The 25,196-nt window shown below is 44.4% G+C and overlaps 1 protein-coding gene across 6 annotated transcripts in view; it reads right to left on the reverse strand.

Moving 5' to 3' along the window:
- Positions 1–1,326: 1,326 nt before the first annotated feature.
- Positions 1,327–25,196, reverse strand: part of NCOA6 (nuclear receptor coactivator 6) — a 44,240-nt gene continuing 20,370 nt past the window's right edge. For 4 of the 6 annotated variants that reach the window (XM_064391634.1, XM_064391637.1, XM_064391635.1 and 1 more), the window contains 8 exons: positions 23,297–23,443; positions 21,233–22,352; positions 15,448–15,569; positions 11,136–14,102; positions 9,555–9,623; positions 7,636–7,672; positions 4,700–4,848; positions 1,327–1,924 (listed from right to left, as the gene is read on the reverse strand). In XM_064391634.1, coding sequence (XP_064247704.1) covers positions 1,878–1,924; positions 4,700–4,848; positions 7,636–7,672; positions 9,555–9,623; positions 11,136–14,102; positions 15,448–15,569; positions 21,233–22,352; positions 23,297–23,443 — 4,658 coding nt within the window. In that variant the 3' untranslated portion in view covers positions 1,327–1,877. Of the gene's footprint in view, positions 4,409–4,699; positions 5,178–7,635; positions 7,673–9,554; positions 9,624–11,135; positions 14,103–15,447; positions 15,570–21,232; positions 22,353–23,296; positions 23,444–25,196 lie in introns of those variants that run through there. The other 2 variants (XM_064391638.1, XM_064391639.1) reach the window with 2 other exon arrangements.

Raw genomic sequence — 25,196 nt, forward strand, 5'->3', positions numbered from 1 at the left:
GGCCAAGCATGGAGCAGGGTGAGCCCCAGTGCAGAGTGGGGCCCCAGCAAAGACAGGGGGGCTCCTGTACCCACATCAGCTGTGCCTGTGCAGGGACAGGAGCAGCCACACGCTGGCAGGGAGGATGGAGACACTGAAGAGTGCCTGGAGGCTGCCTGGTGGGAAAGGCCTTGGGAGCATTGGTGACAGCAGCTGAACATGAGCCTGGTGTGGGCAAGAGGCCAATGACACCTGGCCTGTACCAGCCATGGTGTGGCAGCAGGACCAGGGCAGCGACTGTCCCCTGTGCTGGGCACTGCTGAGGCACCTCCAACCCTGGGGACAGTTTCGGGCCCCTCATGGCAAGAAAAGCATTGAGGGGCTGGAGCGTATCCAGAGAAGGGAACAGGGCTGGGAAAGGGGCTGGAGCACCAGGAGCAGCTGAGAGAGCTGCGAGGGCTCAGCCTGGAGAAAAGGAGACTGGGGGAAACATTCACTCTCCACAACTTCCTGACAGGAGGGTGGAGCTGGATGGGGTTGGGCTGTGCTCCAGGGAACAAGGATGACAGGAAATGGCCTCAAGTTGCACCAGGGGAGGTTCAGGTTGGATATTGGGGAAAATTTCTTCATGGAAAAGTGCTGTCAAGTCCTGGCATGGCTGCCCAGAACAATAGTGGAGTCCCCATCCCTAGAGGGATTTTAAAAACATGTGGATGCTGCACTTGGGGACATGGGTTAGTGGTGGCCTTGGCTGTGCTAGGGAAATGGACTTGATGGTTTTAAAGGGCTTTTCCAACCCCAATGATCCTATAACATTGGCCTCAATCAGTGCCTGCCACCTTGTGCACAAATAACTCATTTCTGTGATTATAGAAGCTGGCAACTTCTATTTAATAACAATTTATATTTAATCAGCATTTTGAGACACATATTTTTTAATTTCAGCAAGAAAGAGAAGAGGTGCAGTGTGTGTGCACAGAGCTCGGGCTGCGGGCTCTCAGCAGCTCCAGCCAGCCTGACCTGCTTTCCAGGCAGCACGTGCCAGGTGCCAGGGCTGCTGGCAGCAGGGATGCCAGGCTGCTGCCCTTGCCCCCTGCAGCTGCGCCTTGGCCCTGCCTGCCCTCCTGGGCAGCCTCTGAGGGCAGCCAGGCTGGGAGGCTGCTCTGCTCACAGGGTGCCCTTCCTCGCTTTGCAGGAGCAGCTGCATCAGTTAATTTGTTTGTGGTTAAACAAATTCCTTGCTGAAGCTACATATAAGGAGCTTGCAGGCCCAGAGCTCTAAATAATCCCTCCAATCCTCCTGTTTGGAATGATGCTGCTGTTGTTGCTAATAATAATCCAATGCAATTTACAGGACAATAACATTTATTTGGAGCATGAATGGAACATTATACAAACCCTTAAATTTATTTTTTGTTTCACTGGTCCATTTCTACAACAAATACATCAGGTCTACTATATAATAAAATTATTTACATTTCCAAACAACATGGGATTTGTTTATAAACCCCTTGACTGCTATTCACATACAGTACTTAAACAACAGCACATTACATTATTTTAATACCTAAAAATGACAACCCTGTATTCTAAATTGTTTATGAAAAGTGGAAACAAATAAATTTACAATTGTCTTCCCCTCCCCTTCCATTTCATACAAACACATTACCCTAATGTGCTAACCCTGACTTCACTTTGCAAATCCAGGCGGTTTTAGAAGAACCCAGTTTTTATATCTATTTATCTGTTTTTTAGAAAAAAAAATCATTTATTGGGAACAGTATAATATTAAAATTACTTACTGTACAGAATTTTATTAAAAAAAGAAAAATCACAGCTCAAAATTGCTATTGGTAAATTCACACTCATTTACAAGTCTCATGTTTCCATGCAGTAATTTACTTGGATTTTCTTCTTTTTGACTGCATTGCACTGGCACTCGTTTCTGAAATCAAGAGAAGAAAACAAGCATGGATACGCAGTCGGTAAGCCATTCCCCAGAGGGGCAGATTGCCCTGCCATTTCTCCAACCTCACAGCAGAGTGTGTGCTCTGGAGAGCAGGATTTCCCCACACAGGACAGACTCCTGAGCACTGAGGCACCCCGGGCCCGACACACACGAGGTGCAAAGGGCACAGGGCAGCCTTGGGAAGAAGAGCCACATTTTGTAACCGTCCCCTAGTGCCACAGGGGAGCTGTGTCCCAGGAGGAGATGGTGCTACACAACCACTCTGCCCATGCCAGTCACACCCCAGCTTGTCTGAGCTCTCAGAAAGTCATTCAAAACAAGTCTCTGCAGGGTACACTGAGTCACAGGAACACAGCTGATGCAAAAAGACACAAATGTTAACACCTGCAGGGCCATGGTGACAGCAGATGACATGTCCAGTGCACTTACCAAGGCACTAAGTTTCCATTTCAAAACAAAAAAGAGTAAGGACCAAAGGCATTTGCATCTTTAGATCTTTTTAAAAATGTGATTTTAAATGTTGGCAATGTCTCTTTGGCTCTTCATAATGTTTTCCAAAAACTATTGTAGCTGTGTGTATTTTAAGAGTCAAAAGGGAAAAAAATTTCCAAGCCCATCTAAAATTAGAATAGCAGCAGTACAACTCCACAGCTGTTACAATGTGGAATTAGAAAAAACAATCAACATTTCAAAATGTAACAAACTCAAAGGTACAGTAAATGCTAAAAGCAGCCCTTGCTGGAAAAGCACTCCAAAAAGGGAAAACACCAGTACAGTACCAGTTTTCAAGCACCAGGACTGACTCTGAAGTAGCTTCAGCAGCAGCTGCTGCCACCCCTGTTGCTGCCCAAGGCTCCGTGTTTGAGAGGGGGAGTGGGCCAGCAGCACCCAGCCCTTGTCTCAGTCCCCTGGGAGCATGACCAGCACCTCCCAAACCCTGCACCTGGAGTGTGCTGGACACAGCTGGACAGGGCTGACCCTCCCTGTGTGCTCTCCTCTTCTCTCACAGTGACTCCTCTGCCCCCTCCTTCCCCAGGCTTAGCAACCAAGTTCCTACTCCAGCTGGTCTCTCCCTGCTGATTTATTTTTCCTAATGATGACTTTAAACAGCCTCTATTTCAAGAGATAACTCCTCTCAGCCCCATATTCCTTTTACCATGGATTAGGGGGTTTCTCAGGACACAGATAACATGAGGACAGGAGCAACCAAACCAGAATAATTAAGCTCTGATTCCCTAGCAAAAATACACAACAGAGCAGACACAGGTGACAAACCAGCTGACACACCTGTGGCCACCCCACTAAGGTGCAGCGTGTGCAGAGCAGCTGGTTTGGCTCATTCTCCACAGCTCAGGAGCAGCTGTGTGCTCACAGTAAGGCAGCACAGCCAGATGTCCCCTGCAGACTGCACCCAAGTGTCCAGCAAAGCCCCTGGACACTGTGGCAGCTTCACACGCGTGACTTAAAACCACAGGTTCTATTTACAGAGGTAAATGAATTACACAGTCAGCAAACCCCTGTGAGAGTTTTGGTATCATTTAAACTTCAAGCACTTTCCCGTTCCCACATTTTCAGAACTCAAAGTGGCACTGGTTGTCATCTTTAGGTTTACCCAGTACAGCATGTGGGGCAGGTCACACACTCCAGATCCCCTCAAACGCAGGCAGGGATTTTACACTGGCTTCACATTTTTCAAACTTTTTTTCACAATCATGAAAGAGAATTTATTTTTACAATACAGACTCAGATTCTTCTGCACAGTCCTGCCACAAGAAGTAACTATAATTAAATTCAGCAGTCACAAAAGTGCAGAACATATAGGTCCCCTGTGTAATCTTTGGGAGTCATTGCACAATGCCGTAAAGCTGGAATGCTTCTCTGAAACTCTGACAACACACAATTCTTAGCACCACGCCTCAGTACCTCCAGTATAGAAATGGTGGCTGAATTCAACTTGACTTCCTTTTATAATCACTTTATATTAGTACCTCTTTGTTCTGTATATTATCTTTAAAATAGTGGTTGGATGTTGCCTCTTGACGGTCTCTCTCTACTCTCTTGTACAACTTTGGTCCATCAGCATTTTTCTGACCCTTAAACACAAGAAGCTGACAGAATTAGCTTCAGCCTGGCACTAGGCCGTGCATATCACACAAATGCTGCATAACTGTTAAAGACTGTAACCTGGGTAGGAGTAAGGTACGTCAGCACCTGCTAATGCCATGGGTTAATAACTCCAGGAGTTCAGATGTTGTTGTGGAGCAGAGCTGAGGCTCTGTGCTAGCACACAGCACTCCCTGGGGCTCCTGGCTGCCACCTCAGCAACCTCTGGAGTATGCCTGAACCATGGCATCTGACTTGGCAAGAACTGACCGTGCACTTGGGAAGACTTTCAGGCTTCAGGAAAAGGAAAATGTCACTTTTTGATCTCAGCATGGTCCTTCCAACAGCAACACATTTCTGCAAAGAGAATTCAACTAGGCAAGGTGCTGAACACTATGGTGGTGAGTGCTGCAGAAAACAAGTTCCACAGATGTACCAAAGAGGAATTCATACAGCATTTGCTGCCAGTGCAGACGTTGGGAAATGCTTCAACACCAACCTGTGGCCAAATGCTTGAAACTAGAGATAAAGTACCCAAGGTGTGTGAACTGCAAACCAGCGTTACAAGGCAGCTACTGCCAGGGCAAACACGTGGGGAAGCAGGTTAGGAGCTGCCCTCTCCCCAGGAAGGGTGGCTGTGCATGTTACCTTTAGCCGTGCCGGACGCGGACGCGGGTCGCGAGGATCTCTTGCGCTGCCCGTTCTCTACAGTTTCCTGTGAAGCGGCAGAATCCTCTGTTCTTGAATTTCTTCTACTTGGAGTTTTAGACTTTTCACAATTCTCTTTTGTCTCATTACTAATAAAGTGGGACAAAATATTTCTGATGAAGTGTGAGAAGAATTATGTTTTTCTACGCAAGTCAGACAAGCTGGAGGATGGCCCGACACAGGTGCCAGTTCCGGACTATTAGCACTGAAGATATGAAACGCTAGAGATACCAGAAGGTCTATCAGATGAAGAATGACCTGAGTAAGCCAGAGTATAGTCCATTTCTATCAAAAATTATCAGAGGATACAGAATTGAGAAGTCCTCAAAGAGAATATTTTCAACATAAGAAGACCAAGAAATTAGATGCATTATAAATTGTCTGCTCTGTTTTCCACAGGTGCCACCATTACTGAAGTCTAGGAAAAGCAAACAGGTTACATTAGAGACTGCTGCAGTATGGGGGTGCAGAGTTGAAATTGCAGATGAACATCAGGAGGAATTAAGAACTCTCCAGGGAGTATGCCAACTTTTGGGTTTTGCTAAAAAGACTTACTCCATTGATCCAAGTGATTTGTTCACATATTTTAAAAAAAAAGTTTTTTTAAAAAAATTTATTTAGGTTTTAAAGCTTGAAGTCAAAATCTGTTTAGGTTTTTTGAGTGGGTTTTTTTTTTTTTTTTTTTTTTTTTTGGTAACAAAAAGGTTTTTCTGCTATAAAATAATGATTTTAGGTACTATGGGAATCTGTTTTGTGCTACTGACACACTAAAGGGAGCGCTACATTTTATAATTAAATTCTTCTTTTATTTTGTCTCTCTTAGCCCTGTAAACTCTTCTTGAGTTTTGGGTGTTTTCTCCTTAATGCGTTCATGCCAGACAATTTCTGGTGACTAAGCAGTTTCAGAAGTTTAAACTAAACTTCTCTCATGTGAATTCAAAGGTAAGTAATTAACTAAATAAATTATTCTGATGATAATGAAAAAGAAGAAAGCTCATTTCAGGCCCTTTGGGTGACAACTTGCAGGATATCAGGAAAGGGTTCCTGAATCAGAAACTGAAGACACAGCACAGGGACCTGTGTGTGACAGAAGTCCCACTGCAGTGTCACCCTTCAGACACATCCTGCTTTGAGGGGAAGGACTAAAACCACACAAACTTTACAGTTAAATAACAGAAATCTGAAATGAAAGTTTCTCAATGGAAGGAGAGACAAACATTCTCAAGAGAAGACACACAGCAGAGGAGACTATATATTGTAGATAATCTCAGATACAAAATACTGAAACCTATTTCCCTATAAGGGATTTTATGGGCCATCTACAAACTGGATCCCCCAAACAGGTGGATGCTTCCCAGAGAGAAGCAAACAGGCATCAGCACCCAAAGTTCAGTTAGTACAGGTCATTTTTACAGATTCTAGTGACTAAATCCAGAGCTGGGATTGTCTCATAGGAACCAGCACATCACTTCCCTCCTTTTATAGGAGGCAATCAAATTACTCCAAGTGAAAATATTTCTAGTGGTTCATAGGTTGCAAGGTTCCCCATAGGTTTTAAAGGTTTTTAATGGCTTTAAATGAGAATAGGTTTAGATTAGCTGTTAGGGAGAAATTGGCACAGGCTGCCCAGAGAAGCTGTGTCTGCCCCATCCCTGCATGTGTCCAAGACCAGACTGGACTGGGCTTGGAGCAACCTGGGATACTGGAAGGTGACCCTGCCCATGTCATGAAGGTAAGTTTTAAGGTCCCTTGCCACCCAGACCATCTGTGATTCTATCAAGGTTTGTCCTGTATGGTTCCACTGTATCAGCCATCACCAGACCCAGTTTGCCTGCAAACTTTCCTTCTTTTCCAGTCTTGCTCAGAAGAGCATCAATCAGAAAAACCCTGAAAATGCCCTTGTGGTAATCTGATATGCTGGGTGAATTTGGACATGGTCACACAAGGACACTTCATGTGGAGAATCTGCTCAGCTGCCAATGTCCCACCTTCAGCTTTTCAGAAAAATTCTATCCTGAAGAAAACTCACTGTGAAATTTCAGCTTTTCTTTGCCAGTCCAAATGAAGATAAATAGGGTTAAATATTCCATTCAGAGCCATTCCTGAGCTGAGGAAATGTACTGCATTCCCTCCCTTACAAAGGAAGGCACTGCCTCATCTCCTGAGGAACCCCACAAGGGGTTGCCCCACTTGGCCCAGCCTAGGGGGTCACTCCACCCATGAGGGCAGTGTCCAAAACCCGGCCAGCTGTGCCAGCACCATTAGCCAAAAACCTCCCCAGGGGCTCTCCTGTCAACTGAGTGAGAGCCTGGGGTGTTTAGAATCTTACAAGTAGGTCTTGGAAACTGTATTTTCTTCTGACAGAACACAACCATTTGACATAATATCTTTTAATTACTGAACGTCTTAACCAGGACAACATGAAGCTTCTACCTGACTTTCTTATCAAGTTTTGGCAGAGCGTTAACAAGCAAATAGAGGAAAACTGTTGAAAACAATCCTCAAGGCAGAAGAACAAACTTTTGAAAGACTTCCTTTCAGAAAACAAAAATTCACCCAACAGCTAAGCTGCAGGCTTTGGGGGGTTAGTTTTGATTTGTTGTGCAACCATCAAGACCCTTCCAGGACATGAAACATCCAGGCCTGAAAGGATGAGAGGAAACATTGCACAAAGCACAGACTAAGGAGAAGGTTACCTTATACTGCATTTCAGCAATGGTTTGGAATATTCAACTGGCCTGACATCTTAGCAGGAAAGAAAGGACATGGCCAAGAAAATGAAAAGCAGTAGCAGAGGTTGAGCAATTAAGCAAAGAGAAAGGGACTTCCTCCCACGAAAACTACATCTACTCTGAATCTACAAACTATCTCCTTACCTTTGACCAGCAACTACTGCAGCATTTGTCTCAAGTTCTACAAAAGAAAAAGATAATTTTAATGTCTGCTGTAGAGATACATACCTGCTGACAAGGCATGACTAGCTCACATTTTTCTATCATATATTAGATCTCAAGGATAAGCTTCTCTCAAAGCAAAGCAAGCCAAAATACCACGCTGGCCAAGTGCTTGGTCTGATTACAGCCTTCAGGACACTACAGTCAGCTAAGACAGGGAAAAATTAAAGCCCTGCAGAAGAAAACAATAGAGAAACTCCCTGGCTACACTCTTATCCCTTTTTAAACTTCCATTTTAGACAGCTTATTTCTACTAAACCTTCTAGGTTTCATTAATTTTTAAACCTTAAAAGTACACATCTGGCTCTATTCCGCATGTAAAAATTAGCCTTAACCCAAGTGCCTCTCACAGCAATATCCTCTAATGACAAATTTCTGAAGCCCAATTGCACTTGTACAGAATTGGAAAATATCTCAGTAGAGATGATGCAAAAGAAGTCTGACCTGTTTTCTCTCTCTCTCTCAGTGATTTTGTACATACAGGTCAGGTTTCCTTTGGAGTCTTCACCTCAGCAAACAGCTCTCCTTTTCAGCACATAAAATATCATAAAATATCAATATTTTTACTGTCTGTCTTTTAATTGTCTCCATATCCACTGTATCCTTTGTTGAAAGGGAAAACCTATACCTAAACACAGACCCTCTCATGAGGAACTGCCAGAGATTTAGGGATTAACACAGCAATGTCACGGATGAACCCCCTGGGCTTTGTCTCACTGCCCAGCTCAACTGTCCCATCAAACTCAGGGCCAGTGGTACACAAACTGGGGCTTTGCCCTTGACAGCAATTTAGCTCCCAGTTTGCTGGAGTGTGCACAATGAATAGAGGCAGTTTAAAAAGTAAGAGAATGGGCAATGTCTGTCCTTCTAGGATGAATTTGCAGTGTTGGAACATCACCCTCTTCAGTGTAAAGGGATATAGCACTGTCTGAGAAAAACAGATGTCTTGGGGACTAAGGAAGAAGAGACTGAGCAATGAAAGGAGTTACCTTTCTTCCCACCCAAAATTTAAACTGGGAGATTATGCAACAGCAAAAAAATGGATAGCATCAGTGCTTCCCCCAGCAGGAACCCCCGGTACAGTCACAGCAGCACAGGGCAATAAATCAGGTGTGAAAAAACAAGGGGTATGACCACCTTTGTCTCAGGGGAAATTGAAAGAAAACAATTTAGTACAATTTTTACTTCCTAAAAACTCTATTTCCAATCAGATTAGAGATGGCAGAGTGGCACTTCACATAACTAAGCCCACATCTATCTGTTTTCCCTGCTCAACCTGGGAATTGCTTTTTTAACAGAACCCAGAACTGATGGTGAAACACCATGATAATAAATGGCAACAGCACAAAGTCATCTGCCAGGGCTCCATCCTGAAACACTGCTGGGAGGGCATTAAAAGTTGAACACACACACAAAAAAAGGTATTACCATTCTAAAACACAATCCCAGCATGGCATGAACACATTTCTATATTCAGAAGGGTACAATGAAAGAAACACCTTTCTTATTAGCTCGGCACAGAACTTCCAAATTCAAACACAATGTACTGTTACAAATCTAGTCCCTCCAATTTAACACTGAATATCTAAAACCTTTCTTGGGGATTTTTTCATCTTTTACTTGACCCCATCCTGAATCTCCCACAAGGCTTTGGAGACTTCCAAAGCACAACGTAACTAGCAAAGTAAAACAATCCCAAAAGCACAAATAATAATGAAAAACCCTACCCAACCCCCCAAAATACCCGGTGTGTTAGTGACCACTGAATATGCATTCAAAAAAATACATTTTCATAAAGGATTTAGTTCACCTCTATTCTGCTTTTCCAAAGGAAGATTTACCTGTTCTTTGAACAGTACTTTCTGATGTTGCAACTGAACTTTTTTTCTGTGTTAAATGTTGAGAGGATGCTAGAATAAAAGTGGAGGGAAAAAACATTATTGTCGAAGGGAGTAAAGGAGTTGCTGTTGTGTGATCAGGCTGGTACAAAAAGCTCTCTCTCCCAGCTGACTGCACTTTGCCATTTACAGATGCAATATTTTTAATCTACCCTCCACTTCCCTCCCACCATACACAACTCCCCTTTTTAAAACAAACTTTGGCAAAACTATCCCAAGCAAGTTTTCTCAAACTAGAATGAATAATGAAATGAAGTATCATAAACAACATTTTTAAAGGTAACAGTTTTTCAGCAGACTGTGACAGTGAAGGAAATCCTAAAATTTTAACAGTTTTAACAGTTAATGTTAATTTCAACAGAGATTCTGGAGGAAAATAGTATATTTTCAACGAATCAGTGCCCTCACTCTTTAAATGAAAGTGCACAATATGCTCCAGAGCTGCCCTTGAAGGCCTTTGGCAATAAGATGATGACTTAACCTTTCTTAGGTTGCCAATTAAAAAAATCAGGCGGAAAACCAATTTTTGTTGGGCTAATGCTTTCTAGTCTTCAATGTGATAGTGAACTTACAGAGAACAGGAAGACAAAAAGTGTAACATTCCTGCTTAAATAAAGTCTATCACTTCCTAGAAAGCCAGAATTCTTTCTGTGAAGCTCCAAGGAAGCTTCCATCTTCCAGTGGCAGCTATGACATCCAACAGCCATGGGGAAAATCACAGAGGCTGAAGTTTTCAGTTCCCCTGACTTCTGTGGATTTTATCATCCACAGTTTTATCTTCTGTGTCCAATTCATGCTGTAAAGCACAACACTCACTCAGCTCACTTCAAGAGTGATAGGTTCATATCCACACCAGAGTCAATAAATTAAAAATAGCATCAAGAAATAGCATCAATGTAATGTATAAAGTCTGCCAAATACACAAATTAAAATAGCAAAGCTCAGATGTAAAGTTATTTTATGTTTTCAAACTGAATGCAGCTAACTTTTTCATTAATTTCTCCAAAATGAGCATTTAAGTTTTTCCCTAGACAAACAGGGATTTGGTGTGGGTTGTTTTTTTCTTCTGTTCTGGAGGTTATTCAGAAATTTCCCTAGAGGATGAAGGTTATTCAGAGAAGAAAATAGTATTATTAGGATTAATTAATCATAATTAATTCAATAAATTGAAATAATTTACAAAATCAAAAGTCTGTGACAAAACTAAAGCAGAATACCAGTGTATCTACCAGGATAAAAAGGACCCTAAGTATCTGTCATTACTGATACACCCACTTTTCCTCCTTGCTTCCAACAGTTACATGAAGATACAGACTCATATGTTCATGACAAGTACCCTACTGAAGCAGTACACGGAAAGTGAAATAAAACATCTGGAACTGGAATCTCGGCGAATACAGCCTGTGTATCACTCAGCTGTTAGCAACAAAGAGAGCCGTCAGCCCTGGCTGCAGAGCCGGGAGAGCAGCCCCGGGATCCCCCGCAGCCCCGGCTCCCTCCGTGCCCCGGCAGCCCCGCACTCACCTGCGCTCTGCAGCAGCTCCGGGGGTGCCGCGGGCTCCTCCTGCGCCGCGCCGCTGCCGCTGGGCTCCGGGCCCGCGCCGGGGCTGCCGCCGGGGCCCGCGGGCTCCGGGGCCGCTCCGGCCGGGGCCGCTCCGGCCGGGAACGCGCCGGGGCCGGGAGCGCTCGGGGCCGCGCCCGGGGACGCGCAGGAGGGAGCGCCCGCCGCGGGGCTGAGGCTCGAGCTGCTGGGCCCAGAAGTGCTCTGTTTTGTGACACCGGGTGCTGGAGGGGTCCCGCTTTTGTTATCGAGTTCTGCCGGGGGTTGCTCTGTTCCCAAACTATTTGGGACCGACGTTTCTAGTCCCTGACCTTCTGTTTCTGCATCCAAAGCGTACTGCTCCTCCCCTTTCTCCAGGGAGCCTGTGACCTTCTTGCACGCTTTAGTCAGCAGGAGCTGGCCAATCTTGTCTACCTTTCCCTTTCCCTTGCTGGATGAAACAGGACTGCGCCTATTCCCAGAGCCCGGGCTGCTTGTAAGCAGAGAGGAAACAACAGGTCCCGACTGGGCTGCTGGCACAGGGCACTGCTCACCCGAGCCTGCCCCTTGGGAAGTCTCCTCTGGGCTGAAGTCCTTGGCTTGCTGAGCAGGGAGCTGTGAAGGAACACTGGAAGGAGCTGGAGTGGAAGGCAGCTGGACAGGAGATGCCAAGGGATTCAGAACGAGTGACCTGCTGGTGGGAATACTGGACACAGGACTGGTGGATGAGGTGCTGGGAGGAGTGGGCCCGGAGGAAAACTTGATATTCTGTGGGATATGCAAAGGACCAACAACCGCAACCGACTGAGGCATCAGACTTGAGTTAGAAGTCATGGGGGCTGCTGGAATCGTGCTGGACTGAGAGCCCTTCATCACTTGGATGATGGAGGATGAGTTTATAAACACAGGTGTGATGAACTGCGGCCGGGTGTTGGACTGGGCCCCTGACTGTCCCTCGGACACCATCACTTTGCTCCCCACGTTGGGCATGGTGACAACAGTAGACACTAATGCAGATTGCAAGTGGGATGGCAACGGAGCTGATGTATTAGCAGCAGATGTAATAGGGTTAGAAGTCACAAAAACTGTTATCTGGTTGGGAGGTAAAGGACCCGAAATAGAAGAGCTAACAGGCCTCTGCATTACCGGAGCAACACTCTGTGCCACACTTGCATTTACTTCTCCCAGCTCCTGGTGCCCTGGATTTGGACAGGGCTCGTTATTTTGAGTCAGGCTAAGTGAATTCGAGGGCTCCTTGTTCAAGGATGAATCCTGCAGTGGAGGAATGACAGCTATCTTCTTTAGCTCCTCACCACTGGAGACTATTGGTGCCATTTCAAGACCACTCAGCCCAGGGGGCTTAATGGTCACATTAGGAGCTCCAGAATTGTCAAGAAGTTGACTTAGAGAAGTTGGTGCCTCCCTCATGGCTGGAGATACCATGGCTTTACTTTCCTCCATGGCTGGGAGCTTACTGCTGTCTGGTGCTTGCCCATCTTTTTTTGCCTGCTCCTCAGGAACAAGCACTTTCATTTCTGGAGTAGGGACACTTTTCAGTTCCATACTGGGCTGGTCCTTGCTACCTAGGGCACCTTGTGCACTTTGACTCTCAGTATCTTGAGGCACACTAAGGCTCTCCTTATTGTCTTCAGGAATGCCAGTCACAGCAGGTACAGAAACTGCAGGATTCTGGTTACTTAGCATGGAGTTATTTTGAAAACTTGTGGTCACAGGTGTCGGCAAAGAAGAGGGACTAGCCACCATATTTCTCTGTAATTCCATGTTCTGCAAGAGAGATGGATTCTGCTGAGTTGTCAATGATAATTTAGCTGCTTTTGAATTCTGTCTGCCAGGGCTTGGTGTAGTTTTCCTACTGGACCCAGGACTGGACCTTCGACTATTGCTTGGGCTTGCTCTCTTTGTTCCTCCAGCATTGGTTTGTTTGCCTGAATTAATGACCACACCTTCCAATTTGTGTGACTGTGAGGCAGTAAAACTGGACTGATTGTTAATTGTGAGATTTGATGGGGCTTGTCCAATGGCCTTTAAAGTGGTGGGATTCAGACCTTGCTGATCAAATCCTCTATTGAGATTAGGCCTGGGAGGTAAAGGAATATTGATCTGAGGAGGGAACAGCCCAGCAATAGAGGCATTAAGCCTCTCTGGAGACAGGCTAATTTCTGAGGGTTCTGTGCTGGGTGGACGGTTGTTAGGAGTCTGAGGGTAATATGGCCTTGGGCTAGCTCTGTTTGGGGTTTTAGGCCTTGATGTTTGTGATGGGGCAGCAACATTTGGAAAATGGTGTGTAAGAGCACTAGACAGAGAACTAGACTGCTGCTGGGGACTTGCACCTTGGGCAGCCGAAAGTGGGGATGGTCCAGGCTTGGGCCCTGTCATCATTAACTGGTTCTGTGAAACTACTAAATGAGATGTCACGTTATTCTGAGCTCCTGATGTTGGAGGGCCCTCAGCTCCACCTCCTTCTGGAAGAGAGGCTACTGATGACACCTCTGTGAGGGGCGAGCTAGAAGGATTCTGTACGTTATCTGGATAAACCATTTTTCTTGCATTATTTCCCAGAGGAAGGTTGCCTGGTAGGGCCATCCTCTGCTTGTCAGGAGAGGGAGGCACGGGTCCAGGCCCCTGGAGGTTCACCATCACTGGCATGTTCCCACTCTGCTGCATTGGCATCCGCTGGGCATCTGGGTTCAGGGGGCCCCTGGGGGTGTGAACCCCCTGGGGCACAGGCAGCCTGACTGACTTGGGATCCTGCTGCATCATCAGCATCATCATCATCTGCTGCTGCTGTGGTGTCTGGGGGGGTGCCTGGCCTTGCTGCGGGGCTGCCTGGGGCTGCTGCTGCTGCTGGGGCTGGGGCTGCTGCGCGTGTGGCATGAGCTGAGGCGGCATCTGCTGAAGGGGCCTTTGCTCCACGGGCTGAGATGGATAACCTAAGGCAACAGATGACACAGGGTTAAAGCCAACCAAAGATCAGAGGAAGCAGAATTTCTGTAACAAACAGGACTGGATAGAATGTACAGCCTGGAGCCTACCTATCTTGGATGAGAGCCACATTAAAAAAAAACAGGCTTTACAAACAAAGCCAAAGATTTTATTCAATTCACAAAAATAGTTTTACTTAATGTAAGACTTGCATGAGATTTAACTGGAGATCTTTTAGTGTGTTGTATCAGCTACTAACCCAAGTTCACACCACCTGACAAGTCTCTGTAACTGCCCATGGGCTTTCTTTCACTGGCAAATGCAGAGTTGGGCCTTCACTAATTATTACTCCTTAAAACTAACTTTAGATTTTGACAGCCCCCAAGTGATATATGAGTCTCCTCAAGTCAGGTCTTAAAAGCTCTTGGAGATTTATATCACACCCGAGATAACTCGGCCACCTCACATGCCATAAAATCAGCAGGATGATTTCTGTGGCAGTGTTGGAAATAGAAAAGTTTTAAATAAAAGGCAAAATTACAAAGCTCTTTACAAAGAAAAAACCGAGCCAGGGCAAGAGGTTCTTGTTCCTGCTAAAACACCTCACAAAAGCCATTAGTTCCTTTGTTCTCTTCTTTTTCTAATGAATTGCTTAGGCAGGACTTTTTGACTTCTGTCCAATTATTCTTAAGTTTGAGGTGAAGTCCCCAAGGTCCTATGAGGTGTCTTTTTGCCTAACTGAGGAGAGAAATTACTGGGCGTTTTTCTTTTTAAGGAGGCAAAGGATAATTTTGTCACTTGGTCAACAGGGGGCATTCCTACACCCAAGAGTCATGGACCAGCACACCTGCCACAGACCTGACACTTTCTTGAGTATAAAGTAGAATCTGCCACGTGTTACTTGGCCAAAAACGTGCTAAGAATTCCCTGTGTGGTTTATAATATAAATCCTATTGCAGACTTCAGATTTAATCCTCTTTACACACAAAGGATTATTCCAACTACAACCACTGTTTCTTCTCAAAAATCAGTTATTGGTCAATGCTAAATTTTTAAGACATCAGTCTGTGCTACAGCTAGAAAGACAACATTTTTTTATCAGTTATGTTACTGCTGAATAACACTGTAGTACTCAGTATGACACCTGCAGGATGATAAATGAGAATGGGGCCACCTCTTAATTTTGAGCTAAGCCAAAGAAAACACTTAAACAATGGTACCAATTACTTACTAGGAGAAAAAAAAGTTTGAACTTGAATGTGTGATACAATAAATAAAAAGAACTGTTGCAAAGATCATTAAAACTTTCCTATAGCTATTACATTCAGATAATCACAGAAAAATCCTACTAACCTGGTGGCCTACTTGCAAAATCAGAGAGTTTAGGGCCTGACTTCTCTAAACCCATTCCTTGGTCTCCAGACATTGATGACTGATCACTCTCCTCCAGGCCAGCTGGACGTGATTCTGAAGAACTGAAAGGAAAATAATCACTATTAAGAGCCAGCCTTGGTGTTTGATTTCTGCTTCTATAACTAAGTACTCAAGTAATTAATTCCCAGCACTCTCCACAGACCTGGAATAACCCACTGAAATGCCTCTGCTGTAACTTGCCAGCCTGCACACACACACCAGGTCTGTGTATAGTCACTGCCTTAGGTACTACTGAAAAGGAAACAAGTTGCCTGGTGCTCTGTTGATCTTAAACATTTATTTCTGCTGTGAATCTGAGCTTTAGAACTAAGAGAATGCCAATGGTGATTTCAAATGATAAAGCTACATATATTTCAACTAAACTAAACATGCTTTTCTATGACATCTGTATGGATAAGCAAGTGCCACGTGTAGATCCATTTTTAATTTATTTTAATGGTAGCACCTTTTCTTCCAGTGCTACACCCAGAAGTGACTTACTTAGGGTATCCAACCCCTTTGATAACATCACAGCACGAGTGCACTGACATGTCAGGCATTGCAGCCACCCTCCAGAGCCCAGACCTGTGTGATACTGGGGCTTTGTAAGTGATCACATGCTGCTCTGGGTTGGGAAGGACCTTAAAGCCCATCTCATTCCACCCCCTTCCACTATCCCAGGGTGCTTCAAGCCCCAGTGTCTAACCTGGCCTTGGGCACTGCCAGGGATCCAGGGGCAGCCACAGCTGCTCTGGGCACCCTGTGCCAGGACCTCCCCACCCTCCCAGGGAAGAATTCCCTCCCAATATCCCTCCCATCCATCCCTGCCCCCTCGCAGTGGGAGCCATTCCCTGTGCTCTGTCCCTCCATCCCTTGTTCCCAGTCCCTCTCCAGCTTTCTTGGAACCCCTTTAAGTATGGGAAGGGGCTCTGAGCTCTCCTGGGAGCCTTGTCCAGGTGAGAACCCTCAACTCTGCCAGCCTGGCTCCAGAGCAGAGGGACTCCAGCCCCCAGAGCACCTCTGTGATCTCCTCTGGACTCTCTCCAAAGGAGTGTCCTCCCTGTGCCCCAGGGCTGGAGGCAGCTCTGCAGGTGGGGCAGAGGGGCAGAGTCCCCCCAGCCCTGCTGCCCACACTGGGGATCAGCCCAGGACTCAGAGGGGTTCTGGGCTGCGAGTGCTCATTGCTAGGTCACATTCAGTTTCTCATCCAACAGCACCTGATGGTCCTCCTGAGGAATCTGATGCTCCAGGAGACTCTCCAGGACAATTTTAAATTGTCCAGACTCACTGCCCAATACTTGGACTAAATCAAGACAGCTTTTGCAGACTTAGAAAAACCCCAAGTTTCTACAGTGAACAATATATATGGCCAGAGGATGTAAAATAAAGAGGGATGAGAGCAGAAGAACTGAACTGCTTATGACCTTCATGAATATATGAAGGTTACAGGAAGTTCTGTGTAGGAAAAGTTCTAAGACGAAATTAAAGACATCCAAAAAAGTACACTGCCAATAGAGGCAGAATAATGCAGAAATACCATGGGCAGAAGAAACACTTTCAGCAAAATATGAATTTGAAATACATAATAGTGGGGAGATATATCCTACTCCAATTTACTTGACAATAAGTTTCTGGCATCTTGTGCAGCTGACACTAAGCTGTAGACATCCATGGAGACACCCTGGCCTGTCCTAATGTTCTATCAGCTACTTAATCAACATTCAAAAAGCAGCATGTGACTGGAAATCCCTGAATTTTTGTAGGTCAAAACTGGAAATAACATACACCAAGAGAGGAGAAAGGTGAAAATAGGGCAAACAGAACTCTTCCAGCCACTGCTGCTGAGAGCAAGGACTGCAAAGGAAAGCACCTGGAGTGCAGGGCTGTGTCTTATCCAGCACACCACCAATTTTGGTGATACAGGGTGTGTAGCCTTACATGCTTCCACCAATAAATTTGATGAAAACTGGCAAAATTGAGAGATATACCTAGAGCATTATATTAACAGCCACAAGTGAACAAAAATTCTGGCAGCAAAATCATCCAGAAGAGCTGCAGCCTTTAGTGCAGGTGCCAGCCATGTGAACTGAAATAATACCTAAAATTGTGAATGTAATCTCAAATTCATCAATTTTGCTATTTATTTACAATGGTGGGAAATTAAAAATGCTACAATTAAAGTTCAGCTCAAAGCTGATAGACAGCATCACTGCACAGAAAGGTTTAACCCAGAAAACAAAGCTAGTGCACAGTGGATCTTTAGCAAACACCTCCTGCCAGGCAGATCTGTGCAAATCTGGCAGAACAGACCTGATCTTGGTTTGGCAGCAAAGAGCATCTATGGTAAGAAAGTCTGCTTCTGGCATTGCTGGAAAATTTAAACATCAACTGAATCTCAAACGAGGCTGAAATTCACTGGGAATGTTTAGCAACAACCACTCGTGAAAAAAAAGAAAACAACCCAGGATATGAATAGCAAGATGCTTGTGTGAGGGACAAAATATTCCATATTTATTCTTCTTTTCAATTGCTCTAGATGTGAAAAAATAAATGAGTAACTGCACACCTGGTACAGTCTGGATTGTCATTAGCAGTACCTCTGCTCTACTAGCTGCACCCTGAAGTACAACCTTCAGATACAAATCCCTCATCAGAGCAGAGAGAGAACTGCAGGAAGACCCAAACCAACCAAACCACAGAAGGTGGCAGCTGGGTCCTAAGGAGAGCAAAGCTAAAATGACAGGTGTGGCAGCCCCAGCCCTGCCCAGGAGCAGCAGCTCTGGGGGTAGAGAGGCTCCTCCCCTGCTGCTGGGCATTTCCCAGCTCTGACAGGGGCTTGGCACCCCCAGAGCTGCAGTGAAACCCTCTGAGTCTGCCTGGGAAAAGCCTCTTTGTCCTGCAGTGCTGTCACCACCTGCACTGGACACTGCACAATGCCACAGTGGATTACTCCTGTTCCTCCAGTGCACAGGGTGCTCATGGTCTGTGCACAGGGGAACATGAAACAATTGCTGCTTTGTGCATGGATTTAATAGAATTAACCAACCTGCTTTATCCAAAATCCCACTGCATCTAGCATCTTGTTCCTCAGGTTATATCCCATTACCCACAGTCTCCAGGTTCAGCACACAGATGCAAACACTTTTAAACAACCAACTGTCCTGGGTTTCATTCCAATGCAAAGCTGCTCAATTAAGCAAACCCTTGAAACTATTTTAGACTCAGCTGAATAAACTCTTTCAATAGCTCACTTATCCTATTTACATTCCAACATGACTGCAATCCATATTCCTAATTGTACTTTTGTTGCTATGTTATTATTCTCAGAAATTATTTATTTTTAGTGTCATTATCAAATTAGCTGCACTTCCACAGAAGGTTTGTTGTTCTGAATTCTAAAATTTCTGAGGAAGAATGACAGAGAGGAAGCTGAGATGAAAAGCATCCTATTTGCTTCTGATGCAAGAGAAAATGATCCAAAGCAGATTTCATTCCTGCCAATTCCAAGGCAAGAAAATGCTGAGCTTGCCCAACGATGTGAGGGAAGCTGAGAGTGAGGGAGGCAGGAAGGTGTTACAGCCAGCTTTCACTGCACTCTCCCTCTTTTTGTTGGAGAATAAACTCAGGAACTTTTGTAAGAACAGCCCCCTTCTTAGTGCTTCTGCAAGGATCAAGTATTGATTTAGTCCACGTAGAACCAAAATGCTCATCCATATCAGAACATTCTGGTTCCTTTGTTAATTACACCAAAATCTGATTCAAAACCTTATTTAGGAGCTGGAATTGAGCTGTCATAGCTCATTAGAAAAGCTGTAATTGAAACTTCTTCTATTGTGAAAACTTTTTAATAAGCAAATAGTCTTGTGAGGCTTTGCAAGCTCAGAGGAAGAGCTTTGTAGACACTTTTATTGATATTCCCAGGCCACACTGAGGCTGGGTGCTCATCAGAATGACCAATGAAAACAAAATCATAAGAAGAGTTTAATTATTAATGGATTTTTTTTCAGAAGAGGGTGCCAACTCATCTGCTCCCTTCTGAATGCTCTGTCACTTCCACAGCAAGGCACTTGCTACAGCAGTGGTTACCATTGTTTTATTGTAAACTGTTTGGAGTGGAGAAGGTGGTGTCTGTGTTAGGTTTCTAAGCCACCCCAAAGCTGCAGACTGGCCACACACTTGGTGCTGGCCAAGTTACTTTACCCAGGTTTCCACATCTGGCCACAGAGTGTGTCCTCCTCCAGCTGTAACCTGAGATCACCCAGCAGCACTGGGGATCTGACAAGCCATACCACGACTGTATACAGCTATACAGGAGAGGCTTGAAAACCTTTGTTCCCAGGCCTATTCAATTAGCATGGTTTGCTCTACCTTACAGAATTTCTTCATTCTCTTTTTGTATTAGTTAAGCCAACTAATGATTGCCACAAAAGATCACTTGCTATATATGATGTGAGTTTTTCAGTCCACAATTAAAATGTCCATGAGATTATTAATTCCATCTTCACAAAGGAATCTTGACACTGCAGAAAATGCAGGCTGGGGCTACACACTGAATAACCAAGGGAAAAGTTAAAATATTGAACAGTTGCTTAGTACTTGATGACAGCTTCTCTTTGCACTGAACTGAACATGAGTCCCTAAGAAAGGCAGCATAAACTTCAGGTTAAAACCACGATTTTTCAAAGGGGCTAGACTGGTGGAACCAGAGCCACACCAGGATCTTCACGTGCTATTGCTACCTTTTTGTTTGGTTCTAAGAATTTGATTTTGATATTTGAATATTTCTGTGTTACAATTTTCTGTGCAAATTTTTTTTTTCATTTTTTCCCTGATTGAAAACAATCCCCCCAAGTACCATCAGGTGGATTGCTGTTAATGTCCCATGGGCTCACCAGGATAATGAGCATCACTGCAGCATCAGGACAATTAAGTAAAGCACATCTGCCTTCACCATTTGAGCTGAATAATGCCACAGCAGCAGCAGCTACCACTCTTTGCTGGGTGACAGTGAACTGTCAATGGCAAATGTTTACAGGACAGCTGGCCAAAGAAGGAAGAGATTCTGCAATCTTGTATTTTCACTAAAAAGACACATTCATTCATGATCTTTCAATCTTTTCCATTGGCCTCCTCCCTCTCAAGAGCTGTAGGGTCTTTTTTTTTACTTCCTAATATTTGCTAGGCCAGAAAGACCAGCACTGCTTGGATTTGTTAATCTCATACCCAGAAAGTACCACATTCTTCCCTCTAAATTCTAGCTGCAGCTTCAACTAAGAGAGAAGTCCAGCTCGATTCCAGGCAGAAATGTGTCAGGATATGCACATGATTCAGGAAACAACCCCCCAAAATCTGTCCTGCACATGTTTTATAGAGGCTTCTAGTTCTTGTGAACATACTTCCCACCCTTTGATCGTGGCTGTCAGACTGCTTTAAAAAGGCAGCCTCCTCTTCCAAGGACCGTGGCACCATGGGCCACATGCTAAACTTCCTTCACCCAGTAAAGGTAAGGAACAGTGCTGGTAGAATTGGGTTTATAACTGAATTTGGATATTTGCACGTTATTTTTAATCTTGAACATTCCAGTGACTGACTCTTGAGAGAAACTGCTACAATATGAATAAAATACAAGTCCTTTCTCACCCATTACTTGCTGATAAAACATTGACAAGATGCCTGTGGCAGTTTCTTCATGCCCCTTATAAAAACACTGTAATATTAAACCTACGTTGTTTGTTCTAGCTGCTGATTATTTTTCTTCTTCCTTGGAGGCTTCTTCTTCTTTGGCTTGTTGGCATTCTGGTTATTCTGTTTGTTGTTCACACCGAAGTGCCCTGCTGAGATATCGCTCTGGAGGAGGTTAACCAAGAGCGGACTTGTGAGCGTCACATCTTTATTGACAGGAAACACAGGGTTCTGCCCACAGGAAACCTGATTCCCATTGGGAGTTCCACTAAACCCTGTATTGAAGGGCAGCCCATGGCCAGAGAAATGACTGCCTGAAGCATTGCTGTTTCCTTGCATTCCTTGCATATGAGAAGGCACCATGTTTGGCTGCTGCACAGGAACCTCAGGTAACATCTGTGTCAAGTTGCCATCGTTGTTTGTTGTGGTTGCAGTATCCCCAAGTTGCTGAGAGATGTGAGGACCCGGTCCTGTGGGTCGTAAAACTTGCCCCTGAATTCCCATCACCTGAGAAGGATTCCCATTCACGGGGCCCTGCTGTGCCATCATCTGCCCAGTGAACTGAACCATGTTTCCTTGCATGTTTGGGGTTGGTCCTCTCATCATTTGAGCTGGCCCCGTCATAACATTGGACTGGTTTTGAGAATTAAAAGGCTGTTTATTTCCTTGCATCTGAGTGCTCATCATCTGCTCCATCATCGAGTTTTGCTGTAGCAAGACCTGGCCCTGAGGTCCCATCATCTGATTATGTGTGGACATCATCTGCTGTCCCTGCTGGGGAATCATCTGTTTGGGTGGGGTCATCCTCTGGGGAGAGGGACCAAGATTTTGGTTTTGGGGTGTCACCATCATTTGGCCTTGTGACATGAGCTGAGTTCGAGAAAGTATCATCTGGTTTTGAGGGTTCAGCGATCCCTGAGCCTGAATGTTCACCATCTGTCCTTGAGAGGACACGATTTGCTGATGCATCCCCATAAGCTGGGACTGTGGTCCTTGCTGAGGCTGTCCCTGCATGTTGCCCATGTTAACTTGTGGCACCCCACTAGCACCAGCCTGCTGGTTGTTCATATTTCCATGAAGTCCCATTAGATTGGTCTGCATCATATTTGGTGGGCCATGTGCTGGTTGCATCTGAGTTTGAGGAGGTCCAGATCCTTGGCCACCTTAATAAAAAGAAAATACCAGTAAGAAACTAATTGGAGTGGTGCAAGAGTTTTGACACCTTTAAATGTTGAGTACTCCAAAATTGCTTTCCTCCCTTTTCCAATAAACTGGCATATCTCACATATTTGCAGTCCTGGGATGCAAATTTTGATGCTATAGATACATGTCAGTTGTCAAAACAGAACATCATACATCTCAAAATAAACACTTGGACTGGTACTTCCCCTGTATCCCACTGCAGAAGACAGAACAGAAACTTAATTTCAATTGTTATCTGCACCTAAGTTTGAAAATCTTCCCTTAATGTCACCTAACTCAGCAGAGTAATTTTTAACCAAAAAGAGCTTCAAACCCTGAAGATACTTTATAATGGGTTGAAGAACAAATGCACACAGAGTACTGATGAAATTACATCATCAGGGTATCCATAATCCAGCCAAAAGACTAATAATTGAGTTGTGAAACGGGGGGAGACATTTATGAATTAAAGATTTCATTTTCACACTTTAAGAAGACGTCATAAAGTTTTGAAGGAAGTAATAAATAATATTTTCAAAGCAGAACAAGATTATTTTGCTATTCTGCTTCTAAGATAATTACTCTTTTTTTCCCCTGGACAATAAGTTCCTTTTGTGTTGTATCTTTATCACTCCTTGCCTCCAAATTTCAGTGCTACCTTCCATTCAATTTCTCAACAGCTGCTTCTGAAGCCCAGACACCCAGTCCTCATCAATAATAGTTGGATTTTGAGAAACACGAGCAGCCTTATGCTTTTCTTTTCCCTATCCAGCACTACACCCAGAGTGCTGCTGCAGCCCCAGCCAGCAGCTCCCTGCTAATGGCAGGAGTTTAATGGTTTGGGAGCCGTGTGACACAGGAAAAGGCACCAGGTGCTACAAATGGAAAATGGCAGAAGCAGAGGAGGGCCCCCCTGCAGTCAGACCTGGGTGCTGCCCGGGCTGGCCGGCTGGCAGCGGCGCCGCTCCGCTGTTCCCCGGCGCTCCTGGGGCCGTGGAGGGCACCTGGCCTTGCAGGAAGTTCTGGTTAGCCTGGCCTGCAGGGAAGCCCGGGGGGAGCCGCTTGGCCATTCCTGAACACGAGAATTGTCTGGTTAGTTAGTATGGAAAATGGAAAGGAAAAAATAGACAAAATCTGTAATTGGAGAATACCTTTGAGTCTGTGCTGTCATCTGAGAGGTTTAGGCAGAAATTGTTTTTTGCCAATATACAAAATCCGCTGAAGAAATTTATAGTTTTTACCTGTACAACAATTCTGTCTAACAAATTACTATGACTAATTTCAGACTATAAATTAAGTACAAAACTTACTACCCACAGAAGGTGAAAAGTCCACGTTTGACCTTATAGAAACTAGAAATTCAAGTAACATGGTTTGTTGCTTTCTGCTCTACTACATCTTTTAGCATGCCCTAAACTTATTCAATGTACACAAAGAGAAACAACTGGTATTCTTGTTAGTGATGTGCTCCTCTCAACAACTCTGACACACCAGGCACACATTCCTGGTCAGTGCTGCTTTGTGCACACACTCCAAGGGTCTTTTCACCCCAGAGTGGGCTGAGGAACCCCACAGTTCAGTACATCCAGACCTGCTGCTCATTCAAATAACTCTGCTATTCCTGCTGCAAGAGCAAGGAATTCTTTGAGGCTCTTAGGTGGCACAACACCCACACTCTGGCACATCCCAACATCACTGCTGCCCTGGGACACAGAAAAACCTCCCCTCTGCCTGCCAGCATGAGCAGCAGTGTGGATGAATTTAAGAGAAGCCACTTTTTAACTCACTGTCTACACAATGCCTCAGACTTCGAAGCAACCCTGACCACCACCCCCTTTATTTTCCTGACCCGGTGCCAGAATGTGACTTCAATTCCTTCTGCAGTTACAGCTTTCTTGCACATCTAATTTTACTGCCTGTGCTAATTATCTGGTTGTAATTAATATTTTAAAGTAATCAAGTCTATAGGCCAAACACCAAATATATCTGCAAATACAGAAACAGACCTACTGAAACACCACATCACTGGACTCCAGCTTTGGTTCTGCTAAACTTTTAGGGATGTTTTTCACCTAGGAATGCTTGAACTGAGAAAAAAATAAAGTGTTAGCGTGGACTATTCCAAATGTGATATAAATTCCAATTTGCTAAATTGGCTGTGTGAAATGCAAACCGTTTGAATGCATTCATTCACATCAGAACTTTAAATGCAAGGTAGTTTAAAAATGGAAAGACCTATAATGACAAATTAACATATAAATTGCAGCAAAGAATGAGCATGCACAGAAGTCAGGCAAAAATCTCAGCAGTGGGATCAACACAGCTTTGCTGAAACCAAGGAATTCTGTCTTTTAAAATTACCTGAGGATACAGCTCACAGCAGGATTGTTGATATAGCAATAAGGTCTAAAATAAGACCAAATAACATATTTTGATAGTTTATTTCTGGTGTGACTTTAAACTCAAAAAATTTGAGGTTTGTTTGTAGTAGGTTTAGTTAGGAAGTAGAACATGGAGATTATTCTGGCTAAAGGTCATGGCTAAGATTTCTGATGGGGACATATGGCTGGCAAGGCAAGACTGTAGGGAAATGTGACTATAATAAATAATGAATAACTGCTTCCAGATGGAGACAAAATGAGATACACCAAGTGTAGGGCACTGGCAGATCCCAAGAAAACCTTGAAACACAGAAAATTCATTTGAATTCAAACAAGACCCATAGTACAAACAGTGAAAACAAGAAGCTTGTCCAGATCAGTAGATCAAGAAACAGGAATTCCTTTCAGTGTTTGGACAGATTTTGGATGTACAACATGAGAATG

This window comes from Passer domesticus, chromosome 16 (assembly GCF_036417665.1).
Source record: "Passer domesticus isolate bPasDom1 chromosome 16, bPasDom1.hap1, whole genome shotgun sequence".
Classification (NCBI taxonomy): Eukaryota; Metazoa; Chordata; class Aves; order Passeriformes; family Passeridae; genus Passer; species Passer domesticus.